This window comes from Mustela nigripes, chromosome 7 (assembly GCF_022355385.1).
Source record: "Mustela nigripes isolate SB6536 chromosome 7, MUSNIG.SB6536, whole genome shotgun sequence".
Lineage (NCBI taxonomy): Eukaryota > Metazoa > Chordata > Mammalia > Carnivora > Mustelidae > Mustela > Mustela nigripes.
In genome coordinates, this window is record NC_081563.1 from 66,953,837 (window position 1) to 66,971,042 (window position 17,206).

General features: G+C 39.9%; 1 protein-coding gene across 1 annotated transcript in view; it reads right to left on the bottom strand.

Moving 5' to 3' along the window:
• Positions 1 to 17,206, bottom strand: part of EML6 (EMAP like 6) — a 274,904-nt gene that overhangs the window by 158,072 nt on the left and 99,626 nt on the right. The window contains exons 3-5 of the mRNA XM_059406072.1: positions 13,213 to 13,372; positions 9,032 to 9,130; positions 6,144 to 6,212 (exon numbers count right to left, since the gene is read on the bottom strand). Of these exons, the coding sequence (XP_059262055.1) occupies positions 6,144 to 6,212; positions 9,032 to 9,130; positions 13,213 to 13,372 (328 nt within the window). The remainder of the gene's footprint in view (positions 1 to 6,143; positions 6,213 to 9,031; positions 9,131 to 13,212; positions 13,373 to 17,206) is intronic.

The window sequence follows — 17,206 nt, forward strand, 5'->3', positions numbered from 1 at the left end:
AGAAAAAGATCTGGAGAAAAGATGGTTAGGTCCACACTTCGGGAAAACATTTAAGTATTAACTTGCAACCCGAACAAACTACTAGATGTAAACACTTACAAACATGCTAAAAACCAAACAAGGTGGCCATTTCCCACCATGTCTCCCATACATGAAGATTAAAAGTAGGTAATAATTTTGTAATCATTATCCCTAAAGAAGAATAATTGCTTTATAGCTATTATTTAACTTAGAATGTGCACCTCTGATCTGAGTTACTGAAACACTTTTAAAAATTTTTGGTATTTAACATACAGTGCAATGTTGGTTTCTCAAGTAGAATTCAGTGATTCATCACTTACATACAACCCCTGAGTTACTGAAATATTTCTAATGGACAACCACTAAACAGAGAGAGACCATCCTCCTCAGACCCAAAGGTTTTCTGATTAAATCATCCAGTAGGAGGCAACAATGCCAACATGAAACATTCCAAATAATCCAACGACTCTCTAAAAAGTCACCTATAGATATAATGCCAGAGCAGGTTAAGAGACTTTTCATAGAAATGGCAAATCTCTGATTCTGTCTTCTCAAGAAGCACTTGCTATTTGGAAAACAGTGACAATTTACAGTAGCAACACATCAGTAAATCCACATCAAATGAACAGACATTGTTTATCTTCCCCAAACTCAATTGCCAGATTGTAATGCTAATTTTGTTAGGACTGGCAGCTACCCTGGAGTTCATCTGGCTCAAGGTAATCTCCAGTGTCCCTTCTATCTGTGACTAAGGACTAGAGAAATATCCACAAACTTGGGAGGCTCATCTGCTGTGAAACCAAGCAAGCATGACAATGCTCAACTGCTCCTGTTTTCAAGCATTCATTTCAGGTAATTGAAATTTGCCTGTCTGCCAAACACTGGGAATTTGCAAAAACAGGATTTCACTCTAGCTACACATGAAAATATTTTTTGGGAGTGCATCAAATATATTTGCATTCAACTTGTGACTGGAATCATTCATTTGCTCACTCAATTGAGTGGGGGTGGGGAAGGTGGGAATCCTGGAATTGGTTCTAGAAAATACAGATAATGAAAATATTTGTTGAAAGCTGCTCAAACTTGTGGATTTCCTTCTAAACAAAATCAATAAAGATGACTGGATGGGCATTTGCAGATTATTCCATTTGAGGCCAAAAATACTTATTTTTGCTTAGGAAAAGATGCCTGGGGGCACCTGAGTCCCTCAGTAGGTTAAGCATCTGCCTTAGGCTCAGGTCATGATCCCCGGTCCCTGGGCTCCTGGAATCCAGACCTGCATCATGGTCCCTGCTCAGCGGACAGTCTGCTTCTCCCTCTCCCACTGCCCTTCATCCTGCTTGTGTTCTCTCTCAAATAATATCTTAAAAAAAAAAAAGAAAGAAAGAAAAGAAAAGAAAAAGAAAAAATGCCTGCCTGCTAAAACATAATTAACACACTTAATGGGATAAACAGCTCTGTTTTCAGATGAAGTTCTAGGGTTTTATAGGTCTCTGTTTTTAGAATTAACTGATTAAAAGACCTAAGCAAGGATGGAAAGAAATAGTGAAGATGCTGGAGAAATCATTAATTAAGCAGCTAATCTGTTATTTTTCATAATCTGTTCATGGGGGGGGGGGGGGGGGAAGTCAGGCCAAGACAGATCACTGAAGAAATAATTTCCAAGTGGAAAAGAGTTCTACACAGAAAGCCAGACACTGAATTTAAATATTATCTGTGCCACCATATTTGTGATCCCAGGAGAAGGGAAGAAAATTAACATTATTGTGCCCTTACTCGCTCCACACCCTGTTTAATGTAACTTTTAATAAATTCAGATGGTGGTGATCCACAACCCTCTAGGGTTTTTTTTGTTTGTTTTAAGATTTTATTTATTTATTTGACAGAAATAACAGTGAGAGAGGGAACACAAGCAATTAAACATTAAAACAGAACAATTTATAAGAGAGGTAAAATCAAAATTCTCTAGTGATAACGGAGAGATCCCAACTGGCTAGAGTTGGGAGAAGTAGGCTTCCTGCTGAGCAGGGAGCCTGAGGTGGGGCTTGATCCCACAACTGTGGGATCATGGCCTTAGTCTAAGCTTAATGGAGCCACCTAAGTACCCCTTGTTTTTTGCTTGTTTGTTTGTTTGTTTTTAGAGAAACTCAGCCTCAGGGAGATTAAGTAGCTTTCCTAGAGTAAAGGGAAGGAGGTAACAAGGATTGGGAAGTCAAATAGTCTTCTACATTTTGGCTTCCACACAACAGGATATGCAGGTTGGATGATGGCTCTGGGGTCAGAGTCTCAGACTTCTAGAGAGCCATCAGAGCCTACTGGAAACTAGGCTTATCATGATCTCACGTAATTCTTTGATTGTGGGTTAAGAGAACAATTCAGTGCCTTTGCAATTTGTTAGACTGATCAGAAACTCTGTTGGCAGATACATTTATCTTTGATTAATAAAAACTGCAAAGGGAATTACTATTTAATGGCTATTTTCTGACCAAAATTTTTTTCAAAATACTGGTTTCCTGGGAAAATTAGAAAAGAGGGTCTTCAATGATGAAAACACTGATAATCTTTGAATATATGATGGGCTAAGGACCTTTCTACTCCCCAGTGCCAAGATTCTATGGGTGATCAATGCCTCCCATTAACTCATGACTGAAGTGCAATCCCTACCCTCCTTTGGGTAATGCTGCCTTCCAAGCTCTCCCTACCAAACTTACCTATCCACCAAGGCTCAGCTCAAATACCATCCCCTTTCTAAACCGCTTAACATTCCTCTAGCCAGTTGGGATCTCTCCGTTATCACTAGAGAATTTTGATTTTATCTCTCTTATAAATTGTTCTGTTTTAATGTTTTAATTGCTATACATCAAGTAGATTGTAAGTAGGATCAATTTTTAGTCCTTCACATGATAGAAACACAACTAATGTTATCAAATTTAATGAGTCTTTCAGGTGGACTACATCAAACAATGAAGGACCTTCCAACTGCTGCCAAAGCAAAAAGTCCCTGTATGTGAGCAAACATATTCTCAGGTTTTTGCACAAGGATAACAAAATGTTAATGAAGCCCTAAGGTACTGGTAGGACACTTGATACCTTTGAGTAATAGAGCGTATAGCTTTATCTTTTTGTTTCGTTTCTTTATTACTTTTTTATTTTGGAAATATGTTATTATAAAATAATTTTAAGAAGAAAGAAAAAATTAGTCATCAGCTCATGTACTCATGTACTCATTAACTGTTTAACATTTCAGGATATCTTTCCAGTTTACTTCCTACACAAAAACATAGATTACTTCACTACTTGTGATCCCTATCTGTCAAATAAATAAATAAAATCTTAAAAAAAAAAAAAAGATTACTTCTAAAGAAAAAAAAAAATCAGAGCAAATTTACCACAACCAGTAGACTGTAAATAAATCTTGCCTATTTCCTTATAACATTAAAAAAATCATCTAAACCATGACTTGTAATGATTGCACAGTATTTCTCCTTATGGATATACCATATTTTATTTAACCACCTGGGGGCAGTTAGGTGGCTTCAGGTCTTCTTTTGTCTGGTTTTATTTGCTTTTGGTAAATTATTCAACAATGAACCCATCCTTGGTTCATATTCCTAATGATTTCCTTGAGATAAATTCTAAGATATGAAATTACTGGTTGTGCTCTCTTTGACAGCACACATACTAACACTGGAAAGAAATTACTGGCTAAGAGGATACCAACATTTCTAAAGATACCAACATTTCTAGATATTACTGAATTTCTGGATAGAAAGTCCGGAAGTGTTCATTTCTGGTACTCGTTTACCCCTCCACACCAAGCTTGAAAGTGTTCATTCACTAAATCTTTGCCAACACTTGGTAGATCTTAATCATAATTTTGATGGATTAAAAATAAGAATGTTAGGGGCGCCTGGGTGGCTCAGTGGGTTAAGCCTCTGCCTTCGGCTCAGGTCATGATCCCAGGGTCCTGAGATCAAACCCCACATTGGGATCTCTGCTGGGCGGGGAGCCTGCTTCCCCCTCTGTCTCTGCCTGCCTCTCTGCCTACTTGTGATCTCTGTCAAATAAATAAATATATAAATCTTAAAAAAAAAAATATTTAAAAGTAAGAATGTTATTTTAAAATTTCCACTCCTGGGGCGCCTGGGTGGCTCAGTGGGTTAAAGCCTCTGCCATCCGCTCAGGTCATGATCTCAAGGTCTTGGAATTGAGCCCCGCAATTGAGGCCCGCATCGGGCTCTCTGCTCAGCAGGGAGCCTGCTTCCCCCTTTCTCTCAGCCTGCCTCTCTGCCTACTTGTGATCTCTGTCAAATAAATAAAATCTTGTAAAAAAAAATTATACTCCTTATTAACGAGGTTTAGACTTTTATGTATCTATAACCCAACAGTGTTTCTGTTTTTGTCAAGTATACATGTCCTTTGTCCATTGTACAGGTTTGTTGGAGGTCTTGACATTTCAAGGGCAAACACAAATTCTATCTACCATGCTTATGCTTTGCTCATTTGTGGCTTGCCTCTTTTGTTTCTTAGGGTTTGGGGGTAGGTAGACAGATTGTTTTAATGTTTATATAATTGAATCTATAATGTTATACTTTAAGGTTTCTTACTTTGCTTTTACATTCATAAAGGCCTTTCACCTACTTGAGAGCAGTTAAGCATTTACTTAGATATTTTTCTAATTGTTTTATAGTTTTTAAACATGTAACTCCTGGATTCACAAAGAATTTATTCTCGTGTATTGTATGAAGTAATAATATATCACGTTTCCCCCCCAAATAGTTAACAAACTGTTCTAGGGCCCACTGGTCAAGATACTATTCTAAATTATTATCCCTTTTAAAGTCTATTTCTCAGCTTTGTTTTTTGTTGTGTTGCTGTTCTTATTTATCCTTATCCCAGTCTGATACATTTCATAATATGCTTAGTGCAGTTTCTTCTTCATTATCCTTTTTTTATCTAAGTTCTTGATTCTCATTTTTTATCCTTTCAGACTAACTTAGAGTAACTGAAAAGGAAATGTCAGACAACAGTAAAAAAAACTTCTAGAGATTTTAACTGACCTTGTACTGAATGTAACTGAAATGATGTGTTTATAATTTTTAGATGTTGTGTCCAGAACCAAGGCTACCTCTCCGTTTGTTCAAGCCTTTTTAAAAATATTCCTCTTTAAAGTTTTGTAATATTCTTTAAGTCTTACATCCCTCAGCATATTTATTTCTGAGCATTTGATCACTGTCCCTAACTATGAAGTAGAACAATGGGGAGGATCATAAAAAACTAGACTCAAAGAAGAATGAAAGAACTGGGAAACAGGAGGAATTCTCTGGGGCAATAATACAGATACCTACTCTGTTCAGACAAAAATGCAACATTTTTGTACCAGCGAGATCCACACTGAAGTCAAGCAAGTAATCCTTACGTTTCTTTCAGTTATGAACTTTAACTTCTATTAACTACAAACCTGTAGACAGAAGATCCTGGGGCATATCCCAGGGTCCAGTAGAAATTTTTGCTATATCAGAGCAAAGAAAGTTAATGGTGTTGACTTTGCTCCCTGTTTAACAAGAGAAGAAAGAAGCAAATAGCCAAAGGTAGGTCCTGAGCCACTTGCGATAATTCAGTCTGTGTAGTCTAGGGGAAGACAGGGACATTTAAAAACCAATGATCCAGGAAGGTTTGTACTATGCATCCCTCTATTTCTAATTCCAGCCCAACAAAGCGCCTCCCTTCTAAAAGAACATATACCAGCATAACAGTTTTGATATGCAGTATGTGTAAACTTTCATCAAAATGTAAAAACATAATTCACAGTACTAAAATAAGAACCTTTTTAAAACTTGAAATCTTTAGAAGGACTCTGAATATTCAGTTTAGCATTTAATTAACATGAAGTTTTCTCTTAGGCTGCCTCCTGGACACTCTCCTTGATGGTCCCTACTCTGTAGTTCTCAAAGAGCCCATTAGCTGAAGTCAACTTGCTTCATAATCAAAGAAGCAGGTATGAGGGCTCCAAATTTAAGATAAATAAAGCTGAGCCATTTCTCAACAGCCAATTATACATATAAGCACCTTAAATTCTTTTCATACAAGTTACTCCAAATTTTTAAAAATAACTACTTTACCTTTATATGTTTAACTCCACAGCTAACCACTCTGTTTGGCTGATATGGATCCCAGGAAATATCAAAAATCTGTTCAAAAAAATTAAAAATTGCTATGTTGGTCAATTGTGTGTTTTTGCTTTCTTGCCAATATCAGTTCAACCGCTAAGACTTCTTCCTAACACTTAGGACACAATGTTACCTGCATAGACTGAAAAATGGGGATTTGGCTTGGTGATGGGTCAAGAGTTGCTAACACATGTTTTATTGCCTCACATCTACTTACCTTAGGCCTGAATAAAGCATAATTAACCATAATCCATGTAACACACTGGTGTCATGTTTTTAACTTGGTCCATTGAGATGATTTAGAATAATTTTTTTATCAAATTTTCTATACCTTTACACAATGATAATAAAATACTTTTGAGGTAGCTTTATAATAAAAACAGAAAGAGTTACAAAGTGTTTCTTTTAAGTAGGAAGATGTTTACTAGTCAAATGCAATTCAATGTGGCCAACACTTTCTCATAAACATAGAAGTTAATATTCATAAGCATAAGGCAGAGGCATTTATTTGGCACCTAACTTAGCCCACCTAAAATAGTCCTTTAGCCTGTCATTTGAATCGGATCCAAGATACCATTTTATTTTCAGTTTTCCAAGAAACTGAAAACATACCCACTAATACTACTTGCCATTCTTTAAGAAAAGCAACCAATTTGCCAGCAGTTTTGCATTTTGGGAAGAAGAAAGAGAAGACTGTGTCAACCTTAGGGTCAGATCACCCACGGTAATTGCTCAGAATGCATATTTCACCAGTCCAGCTGAAAGATTCTCACTTTGTGGGTCTGAAACTGGGCCAGGCATATGCATTCTTAAGCAGACCCCAAGAAAGTCTTAGGCAGTTAGCCCATGGACCACATTCTGTGAAGCTCTAAAAGAACGAGTAATTGTCAGTGCTGGAATCTAAATCAGAGAAAGAGCTTAGGCTGCTAATTTCTGATCACATATGAAGGAGATATATGGACGAATCATCAGAGGGAAAAGGAGAACATATAATCCTCAGTTAGGTAGAAAGGAGCAATTATAGACCACAGAAAGAGCACTGAAGAAAGTACTTGGTCCAAGTACCAAGTTCCAATGAGGCCCATTTTATCTATGCAACCTCAGGCTAGTCTTAGCATCTCTAAAATAAATGATGTCACCTCAGTTCTATTATGAGGTCAATTAAGATAATATATGTACAATCATTTTGCAGGCTATAAAGCACTCATTATATAATTGAGTGCTAGGGATTAAGTATTTTAGCCACTGAAATAATCTTGAAGATAATCATTTGCCCATAAGGAGCCAGTAATAATTCATACTGGCACCAGTAATAAAGATTAAACCTGATAGAAATTATGGAGTCTGGGAGAACAGTGTTCTAAAAGAACAGTATTTCATTATGACATTCTAGGTTGTTAAAATAAAAAGAGTTTGCACTAGAGTAGTACTACACATTTCATAATCTACTTCTAAATGGAAAGTGTAAAATACATGAACAAAATAGTAAGAAATTCACATACTGATCTAGTCTAATCCAACTTACTTTATAAGATATGATGGGATGGATATATCAAAATGTGAGTACCACAAATATTTTCAACCTGCTCATTAAGTACTAAGTTAATACCAATTAATTACCAATAAGTTAATAACCTGGGAGTAGAGCTCAAGCAACACTACATTGTAAAACCTCCCTAGGGAATTCTTATGTGTGGCCAACAGTAGGAATCATTGGGGCCAGAAGGGTGTCAGGCCTCTTCCAAAACCAAAGTTCCACGGTTGGTCATTCCTGGACTTTCTGAGAACTTAATCCTTGAGTATAATTTGCCCAAATGTGCAGCCACAACTATGGGGTCATCTTAAAACTGTGATTCTCCATTGATGAATGAAGAAAAAGATTTAGAGCTCAAACTAAGGAAGAGACAGTGAATTTAATATCTAATTTGGGCCTCATTTAGCATAGACACTGACATTAAGGAAACAAAGTACAAAACTAGCAATCAATGTAAGACAGTCATGCAAATTCACTTTTTTTCTGAAATTAGAAAATCAAGACAAAAAAAGTGGTCAAATTATTTTAATTAAGCAAGACAATGGAGAAATAGATTTCTGACCTGCTTCATATCCTATCTTGCCTGCTATGACTATATGGAATTATTTCTGATCACGCTGAATTCAATATGATGACAAGTAGGCCACAGTTTATATTCAAGATTCTCAAAATAAAAAAGAATCCCAAAGTTGTCATTACATTCTTTTGAAGTTAAAATTTATACACTGTGGGGTAGCTGGGAGGCTCAACTGGTTAAATTGTTAAAACAGTCTGCTTTCTGATCAGGTCATAATCCCAGGGTCCTGGGATCAAGCCCCAGGTTTGGCTCCTTGCTCAGCTGGGAATCCGCTTCTCCCTCTGCCCCTCCCCCCTGCTTGTGCTTGCACTCTCTCTGTCTGAAATAAATAAATTTTTAAAATAAAATGAACTATACATTTGAAACACATTTTGTGAATATTTTCTAACTACTTCCATTTCTAAACGAATACAACTAAACTTTACATATAATTTCAAATTCAATTCCATTTTGATTTTATCAAGATGCTAAATGCCAGTATCAAAAATTTCTTTACCTATGAAAAGTAGTAACAATTTAAAGAAAGCATCCGATCATCAGAAGAGATCATGCTGACATAGTTATTAATCATAAATTAATTTTTTTAAAGACAGTTTTTAGGTTGAATATGTAGGAAAAGTCCTTATATGGAAACTTTACTTTTAAAAATAAGACAGCTCTGGGAAGCTACTTCACAATTCCCTCACACTTAGGAAAACCGCATGGTTCAATCCAACAAGCTCTTCTTACCCGGTCGGAGTGGCCGGTGGCAGAGGCCAGAAGTTTTCCCTTCTTCCAGTCCCAAATGCAGACTGTGTTTTTGGCATCCAATCCCACAGAGGCCAAACGCTAAGAATAAGAACAACAATTTAATAGCTGAAATTGATGGGCACGTTTCTTATTATCCATCACTTCTTTCGACAATTGGTCCCTGATGACCTATTCTGGGCCAACCATTGAACATCTGCAAAAAAATGATTTCTCAAAATCCATCTTAAGACCACAACTAAAGATAGCACAGACGACTTCTATTAGCACATACTGAAATTTCAAAAACATCAAAGCTACAACCCATTTGTCACAAAGCCTCTGATTTAACTAGTTGATACTAGCGGAACACAGCTTGAAGGCAAAATACACATTTTTTAAAAAACTTTTTAATTTTTAAATTTAAAATATTAATGTGAGAATAAAGACGCCTAGGATTCTACAGACTAAAAGTCTTGCCAAACTACTTCAATGAAAGGGTTTGACGAACACATGGGGAAGGAAACTCCTAATGAACATTGCATTCATTCTTAACTTCCTTAGCTCCACAAACATTTTAGGTGACACATTGGTAAAAGTAATCTGGTACTTCATCTCCTAGTCTAAATTCTTTGGGTTTATATCAGAACTTGTTCTCAAGGGAAAAGAAAATTTAACACATTTAAGTATACACAAAATCAAAAGTATCCAAACATGTATTAGAAACACCAAACATCAGAGGGAGGTTCTAGCAGGATGGCCCCGCCTACGGAAATCGCACTGTGTAATGGACAGAGGCCTGGAAGTTAAGTCTATTTAACTTCTCTTTTGACTTGTGAGGAGCCAGATCTAAGACCTTGCAAAATTAATTAACTTCATTAAATTACATTTTCCTCATTTGTAAAATGAACACAAAATAGGTGTTAGATCTACCTTACAGGATTCTAGTATGGATTGGTGAAAGAAGTCGAAGGGTTTTGAAAGTATAGTATCACCCAAGTAATAAGAGTATCTGAGCTTATGTATTTCACTCAATATGTTTGTGTGTGTGTGTGTGTGTGTGTGTGCACGCATATAAGTGGAATGATAGTCACATATGGCTAAATGCAAATGTGTTATGCAGGGATTATTCAGTTTTCTTCAGTAAAGATGGCTTCGATCAATAATGTTTAGTATAAAAAATACACAGTTGGAACTTTTAAAATGTGCCCTTAAGAAAGGGGGTCTTCATTGGGTTTTTTCTTTACTGTAAGTTTTAATAAAGCATCCCAGCAATGGAAATTATAATATGTGGTTGCATTTTTGTCCATATAAGAAAAATCTGAAGTGTGTGAATTCCATTTAGTTGTTTTGGTTTTTTTTTTTTTTTTTTTTTTTTTGTAATAAGCATGGGTACTAAAGTAAAACCCACATTTCTTGATTGAAAAAAGCCCAAAGTAATCTACTTTATTCACTTGTACTTACAGGCCCATGGCTATCTAAAAAGCATTTCTATTGCCTTTTGTTGTTTGAGAGGTGATGGCCATTTGTCATTTTCTAAATATCACTCGATTCCAGTGAACTCTGTCCAGGGAATAAGGCAGACCCGAAGCAATAGGCATCAATAAGCCAGGAAATCCATCACGGCCAGCAAATAGGTTATTTTTCTCAGCTGACAGTTAAGTACCACGTAGTCCACCCTGACCCTCACCCTTCCAAAGGAACCTAAAGGAGAATAGCTAAAATTTTAACACTAACAAAAGAACTCGATATTAAATCTGGATTTCCTTCTGCTGCATTACATTTTTCCTGTGATGCTTCTGAATAAATTCTGATAATGTTTGCTAGAAAACCAAAATCAGAGAATATGCATATAGGTACTCATCTAAGCATATGTTTACACTTGTACTTGTGTACGCATTCAGACATTCACTCAATTTAGTCAGGAAGTCACTAACTGCAAATGTCAACAAATGGGACTACCAGCTTTCTCCATAGACATGGAATCACAGTGGACTAACCTGGATGAGATTACAGAGTAGTTAAATCAAAAACTATGTATGCCAGGGGTCTACATATGTACTGAATCTAATAATGATCACTACCCTCTCAAAACAGCAGGAAACACTAAGCAAATGTAACTGTTTGAAAAGTGACTCAAAGCAGCTCAAGTCCTATAATCCACTCAAACTGCCCCCAACTCTCAGGCTGATCAAGCCTCAGAATAATTGCACAGGTCTTTCCACAGCATGCCCCTACAAAATTAACTCTGAAATTTGCCAAAAATTAAATTAAAAAATATTAATTGGCTGATATACAAGGAAGGGTGGCCCAGGATCACTGAAAAGGTTGGGGAAAAGGCACAGCCTTAGTGAGGAGGTGAAGGCAGTACAAGTTAGGAATCCTCCCTGTGCATGTGGACTGCCTTTTCTGTAACACAGTTTGAAAACCGAGATGTAACTGTCATCTGTAACATTAACAAATCTTTTCTGCCAAAGGCTGCTGGAAGTCAAAGGCAAGAAGCAAAGTTTGTTAGGGGTCCTGGGAAGGCTTCAGGAAGTGTGTCCTTTGAAGACCCTTGAAGTGTCTTGGAAGAATGAATCACTTTAAGTGGCAAGGAGGGTGAGTAGGACACTTAAGGCGGAGAAACAGTATGAGGGAGGGGCTGGAGGAACAAAAGTGCAAGGTCGGGTAGAGGAATCTCATGGATGTGTCCAGTGTGACGGCAGGAGATAAAAGACAAAGCTATAAAAGTTGGGTAGCCTGGAATACCCAGCCACAAGTGTGGACTCCATTCACGGAGTTCTCCAAGCTTTTAGTGTTTTTAAAGTAATGCTTTCACTGCTCTGTGACCCAGCAATTGCACTACTGGGTCTTTACCTGAAGATACAAATGTAGTGATCTGAAGGGGCACCTGCACCCCAGTGTGTAGAGCAGCAATGTCCATAACAGCCAAACTGTGTAAAGAGCCCAGAAGTCCATCAACAGATGAATGGATAAGGAAGATGTGATATATATATATATATATATATATATATATACACACACACACACACACACACAATGGAGTATTACTCAGCCATCAGAAAAAATGAAAATGAAATCTTGCCATTCGCAACAATCTGGATGGAATTAGAGGGTATTATGCTAAGGGAAATCAGTCAGTCAGAAAAAGACAATCACCACATGACCTCACTGATCTGTAAAATTTAAGAAACAAGGCAGATGATCAGAGGGGAAGACAGGAAAAAAATATAACAAGCCAAAACCAAAGATGGAGACAAACTCTAAGAGACTCTTAATCTCAGGAAACAAACTGAGGGCTCTTGGAAGGGAGGTGGGTGAGAGGATGGGGTGAATGGGTGATGGACAATGGGGAGGATATGTCTTGTGGGGAGTACTGGGTGTTGTGGAAGACTGATGAATCACAGACCTGTACCCCCGAAACAAATAATACATTATATGTTAATTAAAAAAAAGAAGAAGAAAAATCCATAATTAAAAAAATATAATGCTCTCACAATATTTTCAGTCGGTGAAATGTTTAAGCAAGCAACCAATGGTGTGGAGACTAGTAGTTAGAGGCTGTTTCAACTGTCAGGCAGGCCATGGATTTGGAACGTAAAGGACAGTGGTAGAGAATGGGTAGGTGAGACTGTACGTGACAGTGACTGTAAAGATTGTCACAAACACGCAGGACTCAGTGGCTACTTGAATTGCAGGGAATGGATAGGGAGAAGTAGGAGTTCGAAGAGACCTCAAGGTAAAGAGTTAAAGAGTATCTTCTCAGTGAATTATTATGAGGTGGTGCTATCCTTTAAAAATAAAGGGAACCAAGGAGATGCTCGGGGCTTGAAGTCTATGAAAAAGGTTTGGTCCAACTCTGATTCCAAATTTAGGAAGCTAAAATGGAAGACAAAGTGTAATTGCTGAGTCACGATGGATCGGATCAACTTGAGTCCACTGTTTCCTTCTGTAGGCTTTTCAACCAATAAGGAGACTGAGGGAAACAAAACTGGGGCCCACCCAGAGCTGGAGGTCAGAGCAACAGCTGGAAGGGATCTAACAGGGGAGGATTCTAGGAGGCGGACAAGGGGAGGCAGCAAGATTAGTAGACCTTTTAAGCCTGTAAGCTATGTGCACTGTAATTCAAGGTGACTTGTGAGACATCATTAAAGAAAACAGAAATGGAAAAAGATACACACCTGTCCATCTGAGTCGAAAGCCAGGCAGGCGACTCCATGGGTATGGACATCTTTAAGAATAGATACAGTCTGGACATTATAGGAATCCCATATACATATATATGGCTCCTTCCCAACTTGGCCAGTTGCAACGAGAGTTTTATCTGGGTGTAAGGCAAGGCTGAAAAAGAAAAACAAAAAACAACCCTTTTTTCATGTCCTCCTGAGCAAAGTTAAGGAAAATATGTTTTTTTTAAATCCACATGTTTCTCATTTCAATCATCTAACAAGAGAATCTCAAGAGAAAGAGTCTGAACTGTCCTAAAGCGATAAATTACCTGGCTGGTCTAATGGAAATGTTGAATGGCAAAAGAGGCTTAGCACAGTTTAACAATAATTTCCTCTGATCTTACCCATTTGGTTACCTTGAAAATCAAACACTATTATGATCATAATTTTATGCTTAGAAAATCTATGTGGTTCTATAATTGCTTTATGTCAGGATATTTACTGACTTTGAAAATATTACTCAGCTTTTTCAAGTTAGCTTTTGACTTTAATTTGAAAAAAAGGAAAGAGCTGTTGCTAGGAGAAAGTGTGCTTCTCAGAATTAATTAAACCTGCTTACACAAGCTCCGAGTGCTGTCCTCATTAGGATTTCAAAGCACGGAGGGGTCTCAGAGTCAAGTGCTGTTTCTATGTCTGTTGCCATAGATTATGCATTTTAAATGAAAATATCTATTTTACAGAAATCACTAACACCAAAAGAACCACAAATTACCATGCTTGTGGTTTATTTAACATTATTCCTCTACAGTCCAATCAAAATAAAACTTGGTCAAATACCAACTAGAATTTCAGGGAGTCTGGAGCAGTCAAGAGGAAGAAAGGTCATTATTGCTATTCCTAGATGAGCAATTACTCTACTGTTTTAAAACTATTGTGTAAAGAAGTCGTGTTTTTCTAAAAATTGGTGCTGAGAATTTTTTTAAAAGGCACATTACCTATATAAACTAGTGACCATTTACACAATAAAAGAATTTTCTTTTCTGATTTCAACATTTACACAATTGACATTTTTTTTTCCTTAACTTTCAGCATGATTTTAATACAAATATATGCTCTATAAGCAGCCCTGGATTGGCAGGGGCCCGCCCCTTACTACCTCTGGTTCTTTGGGTTTGTTCATCTCTTTGTCTCCCGTTCTTTATCTAGAAAATGGAGGTACAACATAAAAGCAGACAATATACAGCACAGAGAGCTTTCAGCACAACACCGGGCTCAGAGTAAGCACTCAAAGCAAGTTTCATTATCAACGCTTGTGTAACCGGCATTTATATACAAGCAACACATGCGTCTCTCTGGGTACCGTGCGTCTTTCAAACACAGATTACTTCTGCCGCTCTCCGGTCTACACGTGTGCTTCCCCCAAGTTCTGCCGCGACCAAGCTCCCTCGGCTATCCCCCTGAGCTCGTCCTCATCCTCACCCCACTGAGCTCTCTTGCTGGGCCTCCCACCAAACCCTGTGAGGTCTTCTGCCCAGGATCCTTGAGTACCATCCCCCTTCCTCACCGAGGGCCTCCGCAGGCCCTTGTACCCTGGCGCCGCAGTGCCCCATGTCTTGCAGGGTGTTCCCAAGGCCCCCTGCACCAGTCCTCACTGGCGGTACTACTCCGCACACTGGAGGTCCGTTCCACATGCACTCTCCTGCGCAGGCTGGTGCTTCGTTGGGTTTTTGTTTTCTTTTAAAACAAGGTGCAGGTGGCACCTGCAGGGCGCACTCTGTAGCTGGAGGGGAGAAGGTGTGAGAGGCCAGATGCAGGGGCAAGGAGAGGATGGGCTGGGAGGGACTGCGCGTCAGGGGCGGCTCAGAGGACCGCCTATCAGGCCCCAGGTGCTCCTGCCCTAACACCTCTCGCCTGAAGGAAGAAGCGTGATCTAGGGGGATCTCGGCGAGTTCTTCCGGGGCGGTGCAGGAGTACAGGGATGAGGAACACCTGGGTACTCCGAGTGCCAGAGGCCCCTAACGTGGGACGCCCCTGTAAGAAGTTTGGCTCGTATCTGTCAGGGAAACCTCAGTCCTCCGTGATGCCTCGTGACCTTTCCCCTGACCCTCAGTCATGGTGAGGAGCACTTAGGCCCAGGAGTCAGGCCAGGTGGTGGGATGGGCACTAGCCCAAAGGCTATGCAGGGGTGGTACCGCCCGAGGCCAGAACCGGAGAGTGGAATGCACATAACCCCAGCTGCAACGCTAGTCTGCCACCTTCTCAGAGGAAAGACTTGGACCTTGGCGTTTTCTGCAGCAGCCCCCGGGGCCCAATCCAACAGCAAAGGTCCAAGGCGGAGCAACTGGAATCCACATTCACTGCACATCCTCAGGGCCAGTTGTTCCTCTGGGCAAGAGGGAATCATCCAGAATTGTCCCAGGAGATCCCTGCTGCTGGTTCCTCTAGCCCCTCCCCTGAAGAACAGCCGCAGAGCTTTGCTCCCCGTCTCTGACACAGCCCAACTGCCAGCGGCCTGAGATGGGTCAGCCGGCCTCTTCACCCCAGCCCCCTCCATCAGATGTTCCCCTGTGAGTATGGTCAGGGATGACCATGGGCCTGGGCACCGCCTGGGCACCGCCTGGGCAGGGTGGGGGCAGTGCAAGTTTTCCCAGGAAGGCAAACAAGGGTCAGGTAGGCGTCATGGCTTCTGATGCGTGGGGGACTGAGTGCAGGTCCAGATGCAGGGGTTAGGGAGGAGATACCCTGGGAGGCACTGCGTGTCAGAGGCAGCTCAAAGTGTGGGATCCGACCCTTGATGCTGTCTCCACCACCAGTCTCTGCATAGCAAGGCCCACCCCCACAGATCTCAGTTCTGTAGCCTTCAGAAGAGCCCTAGGATAAGAAACACCTGGGAGCTCTGGGATAAGAAACACCTGCGTTGCCAGGATCTGCATCGCCATCTAACAAGGGCTTGCTGGAAAATATATCATAGGGAATCTTTATACGGAGTACCAGAAAAAGGTAACACATATACAAAGGGCAAAGGGCATCCATGTATAAAGACAACACTCAAATTCAGTCTTGCAGACAGTAGCAGAAAATGAGATGGGTCAGGTAGGCCAGGGCAGCCTTATAAGCCCTTTTAAGCAGGCCAGGAAGTCAGGGTACAACTACCAATTATTGGAGGACATGGCATGAACAGTTGCATATTTTAGTAAGGTAACTCCAGCAGCAGTGAGGAAGTGGGAAGGACAGATGGGTGAGAAGTATTAGGAGAAGAGCCAAGGAGGCCAATGAGGAGATAGGCGACAGTTAGGTAAGGAGAAGTAGGGCAGATGGAAAAAGTCAAGAGATACTTAAGGGAAAGAGAAAAAAACTTTTTGGGTGCTGAAGGCTAAGAAAAAGCCTAAGCATGTCAAAGTTGCCTGAAGTTATTTGCTTGGGCAACTTTTAAACTCACAGAATTGGCAGCATTAGAGTTAAAGCCTATGGGGCCTGATCCTGGGAAAAGATGGACTAACCCAATTTTTAGTGAGGAAACCAAGGAGATCCCTCAGGTTAGCACCATGCTCGGAGTCCTAAGGACTATCAAGAAGAGGGTCTGACCGGATCATCACATAGTAGAGTAAGCAATAAAGTGCCTGCAGAAGAGGGAGCAAATGACGCCAACATCATGGCTGCTGTATTGTCTCACCACACTGATGTGGGCAATAGGTTGTACGCAAGAACTGGAAAACAGAGAACGTGTGTCATCCCCCTAGATGGTCAGAGACACTATCAAGAGACATAACGGAAAGTTTGCCAGATCATAGCTTCTGTTTAAAAATGTTTGGATGGGATGGTGGCGCCTGGGTGGCTCAGTGGGTTCAGCCGCTGCCTTCGGCTCAGGTCATGATCTCAGAGTCCTGGGATCGAGCCCTGCATCGGGCTCTCTGCTCGGCAGGGAGCCTGCTTCCTCCTCTCTCTGCCTGCCTCTCTGCCTGCTTGTGATCTCTCTCTGTCAAATAAATAAATAAAATCTTTAAAA